The sequence below is a fragment of the Barbus barbus genome, assembly GCF_936440315.1.
Source record: "Barbus barbus genome assembly, chromosome: 33".
Taxonomy (NCBI): Eukaryota; Metazoa; Chordata; class Actinopteri; order Cypriniformes; family Cyprinidae; genus Barbus; species Barbus barbus.
The window spans coordinates 21,467,685-21,477,570 of record NC_136761.1 but is presented as its reverse complement, the minus strand read 5'-3'; the positions used below and the strand labels follow the sequence as shown (position 1 = coordinate 21,477,570).

General features: G+C 37.8%; 3 protein-coding genes across 4 annotated transcripts; 1 reads left to right on the top strand and 2 right to left on the bottom strand.

Annotated features, from left to right (window-relative positions):
* The first annotated feature begins 202 nt into the window (after window positions 1-202).
* On the top strand, window positions 203-2,002 carry LOC306853569 (ankyrin repeat domain-containing protein SOWAHD-like). Its single transcript, XM_079391075.1, has 2 exons — window positions 203-359; window positions 754-2,002. The coding sequence occupies exon 2, from the start codon at window positions 868-870 to the stop codon at window positions 1,897-1,899; it is 1,032 nt and encodes a 343-aa protein (XP_079247201.1). The 5' UTR covers window positions 203-359; window positions 754-867; the 3' UTR covers window positions 1,900-2,002.
* Window positions 2,003-2,914: 912 nt separating this feature from the next.
* On the bottom strand, window positions 2,915-3,998 carry LOC306853026 (large ribosomal subunit protein eL39). Its single transcript, XM_079390184.1, has 3 exons — window positions 3,929-3,998; window positions 3,596-3,699; window positions 2,915-3,123 (listed from the first exon to the last, which is right to left on the bottom strand). The coding sequence occupies exons 1-3, from the start codon at window positions 3,929-3,931 to the stop codon at window positions 3,075-3,077; spliced, it is 156 nt and encodes a 51-aa protein (XP_079246310.1). The 5' UTR covers window positions 3,932-3,998; the 3' UTR covers window positions 2,915-3,074.
* Window positions 3,999-4,471: 473 nt separating this feature from the next.
* LOC306853103 (regulator of nonsense transcripts 3B) lies at window positions 4,472-9,697 on the bottom strand. 2 transcript variants are annotated; one of them, XM_079390291.1, is made up of 11 exons: window positions 9,474-9,697; window positions 8,817-8,923; window positions 8,615-8,721; window positions 8,321-8,419; window positions 8,124-8,234; window positions 8,001-8,044; window positions 7,676-7,867; window positions 6,979-7,139; window positions 6,561-6,879; window positions 5,602-5,772; window positions 4,800-5,458 (listed from the first exon to the last, which is right to left on the bottom strand). In XM_079390291.1, exons 1-10 carry the CDS (start codon window positions 9,585-9,587, stop codon window positions 5,632-5,634), a joined length of 1,395 nt encoding a protein of 464 aa, XP_079246417.1. In that variant the 5' UTR covers window positions 9,588-9,697; the 3' UTR covers window positions 4,800-5,458; window positions 5,602-5,631. The 2 variants fall into 2 exon arrangements, with proteins under 2 accessions (XP_079246416.1, XP_079246417.1); XM_079390290.1 differs by having other exon boundaries at window positions 4,472-5,772.
* Window positions 9,698-9,886: the final 189 nt, after the last annotated feature.

The following is a 9,886-nucleotide window of genomic DNA, read 5'->3' as shown; positions in this document are numbered from 1 at the left end:
AAATCATATTGAATTAAGCAGGGTTAAGTTTGCAAAAAAGAAAAAAATATTTTGCCTTTTTTTTCGGTTCCATCAGCCAATGAACGTGGGTTTGAAGACAGGTGTTGATTTAGTCCATTTGAACTTTAGACTTTATTTAGGGGAGGGTTTGGACACACTCGAATAGTTTCGGTTTGCTCAGAGAAAACATTTTCTGCTTCTCAGAAAGGAGAAACTGGGAGAAACCAAGCGTTCACAGGTCTTTGGAGCCCTATAACCCGCAGGAAATTATTTGGTTGAGACTAGACAACTTGAATTTTAATTTACCGGACGAGGGAAGAGCTGTGCGGACAACAGGTGATGGTTTACCTGAGAGACAGGTATTCATTCACATTCATCAATAAAACTTACAATCCTCGTTAAAATTTACAAGAACATTAAAGGAATAACGTGCGATGTAATTTGCACTTTTCAGACATTAATCAGGCGTAAATCGACTAAATTTATGAAAACATAAAAGGCAAAAGCTACAGGGTTAAAGAGATTAAAAAAATAAAATTGTTATAATGTAAAATAGTAGTTAGTGTGAATGTTTTGTTTTAAAAGCAAATGTAAAAAGAGCAACACGAATGAGCAAGAAGCGCATTTCTTTCCCCAGGGAGAAAACCTGTTTTCCTCTTAAAAATAGGCTTTATGAAGATTATTCATCTTTTTATTAAGAGAATTAACTATCGCATGTAATGTACACATAATATATTCCTGTTCCCCACCCAGATTTGAACATTTATGCAAGAGAAGTGACTATAAGGAGGATGGTTTTCTCTGGTTATGTAAGCCTCTTTAATTGGGATCTTATCTGAGTAAAGCACTTCCCAGGGATCCGCCAGCATGCATGAGGGGGCCATAAGCTTTAATGACCCTAAAAGAGCACCTCTGCCCTCAGAAGAACCAAAAGACTCAGACTGTGAGGCTTCAAGCAACAATGTAAGTAATGCAGATTCCCCTAAAAGCAGGGTAACAAGCCAGTTCCGCTCAAATCTTGAGGAGCGATTGTCAAGACATGGGGCTCGACCCGCGTCTCCTGTGTTTAGCGCCTCCTCGCGCAGATCCAGGTTTCAGAAACAGCTGGAGGAATCGGGCAGCAGCGCCTCCCGCAGACTGTCAGTGGACGCGTCGGAGAAGGGCTCCCTCACCCCCGCTATGCGAAAGAAGTATTTGAAAGAGTTGTTTTTGAATAATAAATCTGGATTGTCAAGCATTTTATCATCCAAACACACATCGTCAGAAGAAGAGGAGGCTCCGTGTGGGGACACTTTGAACAGCGGCGCGCTCTGGGCTTTGGATCCTATGGAGCACGCGTGGATGCTTTCTGTCGTGGATGGAAATTATGACACTATGCTGGAATTTCTCGCTGAAGATCCCAGTTTATTGAGCAGAAAAGACTTCATCAGTGGTTTCACGGCTCTCCACTGGTTGGCCAAAAATGGAAAGGACGAGACACTGATTCAGCTTCTCGGGCACGCAGAAAAAGAGGGGCTGTCAGTGAATGTGAACTTGAGAGGCAGTGGAGGTCTGACGCCTCTTCATGTAGCTGCCATGCATAACCAGTACACAGTCGTGAAGGCTTTGGTTGGTGCATTCAGTGCTAATATAGATGTCATGGACTACAGTGGGAAAAGAGCATGGCAGTATCTCAAACACAATGCACCGAGAGAAATTAAGGAGCTTCTGGGAGCTTGGGATGATGAACACTCTGTAGGGTACTTGAATGTGAATAACAGTGCGAGTCAAGCACAGCCAGCTGAGGAACATACTCAAGAAAGTAGAGTCGAGGTGGACAGTTCAGGAGGAATCACACACCAGCGATTCTCATCATTTAGGAGGCTGTTATACAGTATTGGTCTGCTTGAAAAGATCTGAGACTTTACCAAAATCATGTCTTCAGGTCATTATTGTCATACACTTGAAATTTGCTCATTCATGTGTAATAAAACGTGTATGTTTAATAAAGTGGCAATTGCTTAACCTTGGTGCTGATTATTTGATGAACTTTAATCTTTTTAATAAACCGAGCTGCAAGGAACGCCTCACCAGTATTTTGTTCATACACACACCTTACTCAATTTTACTTATAAGGCTTGAATTATTTGCTCTCATCCATTAGAATAAACATTTACTGTACAAAACGTTTGAGTGATTACTTACTTTTACTTTTGTCATTTAGCAGACGCTTTTGTCCAAAGCGACTTACAAATAAGAAAAAGTAACTAAAACTAAAAAGTTACAACTCTATAAATACTATCTACCCACATATTTAAGAAAATAAAGAAATTAAATCAAATTAACATGCATATAACAACAACATTTCAGTAATAAACATATCAATGAAAAAATTAAATAAAAAGCTACTACTATCCCTTGCCGGTGTCCCTGCCCGGTGGAGTCGCACGGTAGAGTCGATGGTCTTTACACTCTGTAAAACAAATATCTGCAAAATGGGCTGAAAAAAAAAAATCATATCCCATTGACATTTGTTCTTGCTAATCAAAATACACCTGAAGCTAAATATCCAGGTCAAATAATTGGATGAATATAGTTGAATAACAAATACTGCAAACTTTTTTTTGCAGTCGCACTAGGGTGACCTTATGAATTTAAGACTTTTTGCAACTTTAAGGTCTTTATTTGTGGATGAATTAATCTTTTAAGACCCACAGAAAACCATATTTTTTATATATATATATATAGATAGATATACAGATAGATAAACTGTTTATCCTTTCTGAGAATTAGCATTAAGGCTCAGTGAAAGCAGTAAAGTTATTTATTAGCACCAAATAGCAGGCTAGGTTTTGAGCACAAAACCTAGCCCCTGGAAAATGTCTACTTTGACATTTGTAATTTTCCCAAAAGAGAAGGATATGAATACTTCTGGTTCGATGACAAATCTTTTATTGTTCAGCAAGGACATAACCAGAATATCTGTACAAAAGAGAGACTGCTGTTCCAGATAGCGTGGCTTCTCTCCAGCTCTGGACGAGTTGGTGGTCCTGGCAGGGAACAGACGGAGGGGGAAGCTGAAGTAAACCGTGTGTTTACAAGCCCAGCTTGGTCCTTCTCCAGTGTCTCCTCTTGGAGTTGTATCTGCAAAGATATTTGCCAAGATAAAGCATCACTGAGGCAAACACCCATTAAAATCAATTACACTACACGGCATTGCTCAACTGCAAATTGCCAAGCAAATCATGAATAAGAGGGTTTACAATTATACAAAATAACCCATCTAGCAGTATAATGTCTCAACAGAACGTAGTGGAATAAACACCAGGTATATCATTTTAATGCACATTTAACATTACATCAGGGTAAAAATTGCACAATTATAATCCAATGAAACGTGTCTCCACAACAGAGTATTCACATGTCATATGGGACATGACAGTATTCATGACTCCAGAGCAGAAGGATGCTCTCAGCAGGAATAATGACAGCACTCCCACAAATTTAGCACTGTAATTGCGTCCTGCTTTTGTTGGCTACTATAATCTACAGAACCAGAAACAACAAGGACTACTTGCACTTCGGTAATGTAGGTGCGGGTATAGTTCAAACATACCTGATCTTGTTGCCAGTTTTCATCCTAATCCACTGTGGGATCGGCCTGTTCTGCTTCTGCTTCTTAGCGAGGAAGCGTTTGATTCTGAAGGTCTTATGTGACGCCTGAAATAGAAATGTGAGGCACACCGTCAGACTATCTGCAATGGCTCGAGTTTATCATCATCCAGCGTCTCTTCGCCGGGGCAGACGGACAACTATTTTATTATTTCCCGAACAGCCATCTGTCAAATACTACATCCCACGACCTAATAACTTCGACTGATAAACAAAAATCAAGAGATTTTCAGGAGAACAACAACCTGTTCACGGATGTTTTAGGATTTTCACTCACCATTTCGCAGATCGCTATCCGTTCACCACTATGGCGGTAGTCGAAGAGAAGGCACCATGGGCAAAGCAAGCATTGTATATCCGAGTCACGAGCTGGGCGACTCCTTCCCGTCACAGCGACACCCAGCGGCTCCACGCATCACAAGCGGCTTTTTGAAAATTAGATTTTGCATGCAATTCTGCATTCTGATGTACAGTATTAATACAGGCATTGTTCTATTGTACATCAACAAAACAGTTTCTTTACTTTCTTTTTTTTTGGGCCTGTCCCTAGTTCTAATATCTATTTTACAGAAACAACATTATGAAAATAAAAGCTAGTTTTAGTTTTAAATAGACAAAAACATTGTCCCAGTTAGTGCGTCAACCATATTTAACATAATAAATAACCCCTCCTAAGGCCCTTATTAATTAAAATAACGTACAATAGATTGCATACATTAAGAAAAGCGGGATAATGACATCCTTTCGGGCAATGCATCTCTTCAAGAAAAATGATCTCTTCTTTTTTTTTATTACTGTTGCTGTATTTTTTATTCTTTTTGTACAGCTTAAAACCAATTATTGAAACTTATGTGAGTTTTCAGCAATATCAGCATTAAATTCTTTCTCATAAAATGACATCAAGCACAAGGCTTTTAATGGCTAACATAACCATAAAACTATCAACTTTAAAGTCTTAAACTTAAATATAAAAAAAATTGTAAAAAGGTGACACAACTGCACTTTATTAACACCATAAGATATCTTGAAATCTCAAAGAAATTTCCTTTAAAAATCACATTTTTAAATAAAGGGCACCCATTTCATGGAATTAATACAATGACATTTTTATACCAAAGAAATGTAATTGACAAAGAAAACAAGTAAATACTACAAGCAACACAGTTTGTTCATTTATTGTTTTTTTTTTTGGATTTCTCTTCAAATTTTGACAAAGCTGCAACTATAAAAGGAAAACAAGCTGTGTTTTGAGTTAAGGATTAGATACAATGGAACATACAATTGGATGACAGCACAGTTTCCAAACCAAGCTAACCAGACGTTGCATTTTTTTGAGTGGTAAGATAAGCTTCAATTCCAAAACTATAAAAGGCCACAGCTGTTTTTGCATATAATTTAGTCGACTGACAGTGATCAAGGCATCAGCATGGCTCTTTTTCCACTTGGCCAATCCCTAATCAGAACAAAAACATCATAGGCTCTTTAAAACAGCTGCAGGCAACATCCATGCTCAAAGAACACAAATTTACTACTGATTGTCTGAAGTGATAGCAGGTTTTGGGTAAGGCGCGAAAGATCTTTCTAAAATGGAACAGTGAGAAATCGCGAGCAAGCTGGATCAGACCTTTTATAAACTATGAAACAGAAAAGCATGTGAAGTAAAACACGTTTGGCTTTGTACCAAAAGTAAGGTCACTTTGAGTTATCGTGGTCCAATCACTTTGGCTTCTCTCGTGATTAAGCCCAGTTTCTCAAATCTAACCGTCGGTTAGGACTTGCCTTGCTCATGAAAAGAAACTTTGGGGGGCTCATTCAGGCACTGGAGGGCAACAGGTATGTCATTGACAGAGAGTTGTTTTTTTTTTAAAGTGGGGGGGATTTCTTTTGATGGCAGCACCATGTTTTTGAGGTGTTTGTCCTGATTAGAACAGAGCCCCCCTCTCTTGAGACATCATGTCATGCCAGCATAGAGCTGTTTCCTCACTCAGCAGCTTTCTCTTGGGTGTTCTTGGGCTCCCGCTCAGCTCTCTTCTCCACTGCCGGTCCATCGCCTCCTGTTCCCCCTCCGCCCTGGTTACGGCTCCTCGCCCCGGGCTGATACAGCTGAATTGCAGGCCGATCCTATGACAGAAATGTAAAAATTCCAAGCAATAAGTGAAATGCCAATTATACACGTATAAGTTTTTTAATGTTTTTATAAGATTTTATACACTTATGCACATCCGCATATGCTCGGGCTTCATTTTTTAATCAAAAACATTCTAAAAGTAGTAATATTGTGAATTATTACTAAAATTTTACATAATAGTTTTCTATCTAAATAAACCTTTAAATGTGATTTATTCCTGTAATGGCCAGTCTTCAGTGTCACATGATCCTTCAGAAAGCATTCTAATATACTCATTTGGTGCTCTATTATTACTGGTGCTCGGTGGTTCCTATTATTAAGGCTGAAAACATAATATTTTGTGAAAAAAAAAATCAAGATTCTTTGATGAATAGAACAATCAAAAGAACAGCATCTATTTCAAATATAAACTCTAAAGTTTTGAAAGGTAGCTTAATCACAGATTCCACAAAAAAACAATATTAAGCAGCACAACTGTTTTCAACATTGTATTAAGAACTATTTCTTTATAGTATGTATTATTTACGCAGCAAATCAGCATATTAAAATGATTTCTAAAGGATCATGTGACACTGAAGACTGGAATAAAGACTGCTGAAAATTCAGCTTTGCAATCACAAGAATAAATAACATTTTAAAATATATTAGAATAAGATTTTTTTTTAAATTGTAATATTTCACAATATTACTCTTTTCATTTTATATTCGATCAAATAAATGCAGCCCTGCTGATCACAAGGTACTTCTTTCAGAAACAAATGTCTTCTTTCAGGTAGTGTACCTTGTTTCTCATGCGGTCTTTTCTGGCACTGTCTTCTTTTTTGTTGTCCCTTGATGGCTTTTCAGGGTGAGCATTAACGGAGGACTCTCCAGCGTTTTCATTCTTTCTTTTCTCCCAAACACGCTCCTTGTCCTTCTTCCCCTCCTCGTCTCTCTTTTTGTAGGTGCTTTCTCCATCATGACGTTCCCTTTTCCTCCGTTCTTCATCCTGCCTTCTGATCCGTTCTTTTTCTTTCTGTCTTCGCTCTCTCTCTCTGTCCCGGTCTCGCTCTCGGTCTCCATCACGGTCTCTGTAATTTTTATGCCCACTATCCTCTGACCTGAATACCAAAGCATATTGACATCATGATATGAAATTGGACCTGAAAAGTAAAATATGTCTCGAGTAAGACTGGGAATGTCAAGTGTAACCAACTTACTTTCCCCCCTTCTCCTCTCTGTGTTCACCATTCTGACGCTTCTTCGTGTCTCCTCCTACAGGAGGTCGATCTTCCTTCTGTTTCTCTCTGTCTTGTTTCTTGGGCTTGTCCTTTGGCTTCTCAGTATCACCATCATCTGCTTTCTCAGTTTTTTTCAAGAGCTGAAAGACAAAACAAGGTTGAATATTACCATTAAAAAGTTGGGATCAGTATAGGGAAAAAAAGGCTAAAACTGTTATTAGACAAGGATGCATTTAATTGATCAAAAGTGCTAGTAAGGACATTTATGTTACAAAAGTTTGCAATCTCAAATTTTTTTTTTTTTACTTTCAATTAGTGAAAAATGCATTATGGGTTCCACAAAGATATGAAGCAGCACAACTGTTTTCAACACTTATAATAATCAGCATAATAGAATGATTTCTGAAGTATCATACGACACTGAATACTGGAGTAATGGCTTCACAAGAATAAATTACATTTGAAAATAAATAAAAATAAAAAGCTATATTTCAAACTATAAATATATTTTACAATATTACTGTTTTGTGTTTTTGATCAAATAAATGCAGCCTTGGTAAGCATATAAGATTTATTTCAAAAACATGAAAAAATCTTGCCAACTTCTGTGTATGACATTTTTAGTAATGAAACTCAGTAATGAATTTAGCTAGTCAATAATATTTAGATTACGTACCTTGATTTTTGGCAGTTCATGTTTAGTTTGGTCCTTATCCTTGTCAGATGCCTTTTCTCCTTTCTTCAATTTCTCAGCCTCTTTTCTTTTTCTTCTGTCCTCTTCTCTCCACTTGCGGCGTTCTTCATCTCGCAGGCGTTTACGTTCTAGTTCTCTCCGTCTCCTCTCTTCTTTCTTCTCTTCTCTAATCCTCTGGGGAGGACAGGATGAGAGAGCATGAATACACTACACATACAGTATGGTACATATGTGGAAACGATATGAACTGGGTGTCAAGATAATGAAAAATGCATTTAAATCAGTGCATATTGCACCCTCACTTTACCTGTTTATTCTTAAGGAAGTCCAAGAGAGGTGTTGTTTTTTTAGCTGGGGAACGAACATTTGAAATGAATAAGTCAAATGAAGAGCGAATTGTTTTGTTTAGAGGTTTTGAGCTGAAACTCACCACTGAGTTCCTTTGTCTTGGCCTCTATTTCCTCAAGTAAAGTCTCAGGATTGGAAGGAAATTTTTCCTCGTCACCATTGTAGAGCTCCAAAAACTTTTTGTAATCAGCATCTAAGAAGACACAGGTAAACTAATTATTAACAACTGTTTGCAGTGCTAACAATAAAAATGTAAAAACATATATACATATATTTCACCATCTTCAATTGTTCCACTTTTGGCATCCGTCTTCTTGCTCCTTTTCTTAGCAATTTTCTGGAATGGTGCAAACTCAACAATTGCCGGATATTCTTGACCTATAATATGAAAAAAAAAAAAAAAGATATAACAGTTCTCACTGTTAGAAAAGCACACCAGAAATTTACCAGCACACAAATCATCTCAGTGTGAAGACTCTATGACATTTAAGGCACAGCTTTGCAAAATCAAAACCACTGATTAGCCATTAAACATTGAATCCTGGAAATGATAATGACACACAAAAGCCAAACCTCGATTATCGATGAACACATATCCATCAAGCCGGTCTCGGAAGAGAACTATGTCGTCTTGATTTTTGAAATTCAGATAGGCTCTTGCAAACAGATGAGGGAAAAGACTGCAAATAAACAGACAAACATCTTGATCAGCCATCAAATACCTTTCATTAGGTTTCCATCGTATGCTTTCTTTTATAAAACTGCATCTACAAACCTAGCATCACTAGAGAAAAACTCCAGGTAATCCAGCTCTGGAAGAGGCTGCAGTTGTTCCACTAAGTCTTCTTTAGTCAGACTTGGAGGGAGACGTCGGATCACAATCTAAAAAATGTATAAAAAGAACAAAAATCAATACTGGAATTACTTGAACACACTTTATATGTTTTTATACATTGCAATACCTACATGACACATGAGATATTTAGTCTACGTGGATGAGAGAGTTATTAACATGCACAAGTATTATATATACTCAAAGTAAAGTCTATGTTTAACTGTGATTGTAGTATATAATAACATTACAGTGACTGAAATATTAATGTCATTATAATGACATTCAAAATGCTATAAATTATTGTTTGTGGCTGTATCCCCCCAGTCAAAGTTTCCAGGAGATTCCTCTCTTTTATTGTGCGAACTGCCAAATCCCCGCAGTGATTAGAAACTTTGACAGGGGGTTTGCTAACCAGTCTGTAAGTATCAGGCATGTCCAGTGATATTCAACTGCAACGTTTAAATCAAACAGAGAGTAGTATGTAAACATGTTAGTAAAAATACAGCTGTAAACAATCATTCATAGTATTTCAAATGAAAGCGACTAGCTGCGCTGTTTATAGCCGTAATGTAGCCAGCTAGCATGCTAACTAACTACCTTTGTCATAGCCTCCTTCTTCTCTTTATTTGGCTTCTCTGATTTCTCAATTTCGTCACATTTTATTTCCACTCTCTTTTCTCTAGGACGCGTGTTTTCCTTGTCCTCCTTCATGATGCTTTGCCAACTTTTGCAGCGATGTCTTCGTATGTTTCTTGCTGTTATCAGTCGTGTCTGCTATCTCTCCACTGCCCAACTCTCCGCAGTTGTTTTTCCGTAACACCAGCAGGCGTCTCTGATTGGCTACAGCTCATGGCGGAAAGAGTCTCTCGACAAAGCGAGGAGCGTCCTATCTTCCACTCTACGACTTTATCATTGCCAAATGGACTCTTACTAGGGAGAAACCTCGATGTGAATTAGTGACTATTAATCACACTAACAGCATATTTGCCACAGTATTACATAACAAAATC

Bases quoted from the DNA above. Each gene is read 5' to 3' on its own strand.
- LOC306853569 (XM_079391075.1), top strand. From the start codon at position 868: ATGCATGAGGGGGCCATAAGCTTTAATGACCCTAAAAGAGCACCTCTG.
- LOC306853026 (XM_079390184.1), bottom strand. The intron at 3,124-3,595 runs GTATGTTTGAAC...ATATCTTTGCAG, and splicing joins AAAACTGGCAACAAGATCAG to ATACAACTCCAAGAGGAGAC.
- LOC306853103 (XM_079390290.1), bottom strand. From the start codon at position 9,587: ATGAAGGAGGACAAGGAAAACACGCGTCCTAGAGAAAAGAGAGTGGAA. The intron at 8,045-8,123 runs GTGAGTTTCAGC...TTCGTTCCCCAG, and splicing joins CAAGACAAAGGAACTCAGTG to CTAAAAAAACAACACCTCTC. The intron at 7,140-7,675 runs GTACGTAATCTA...TTTGTCTTTCAG, and splicing joins ATGAACTGCCAAAAATCAAG to CTCTTGAAAAAAACTGAGAA.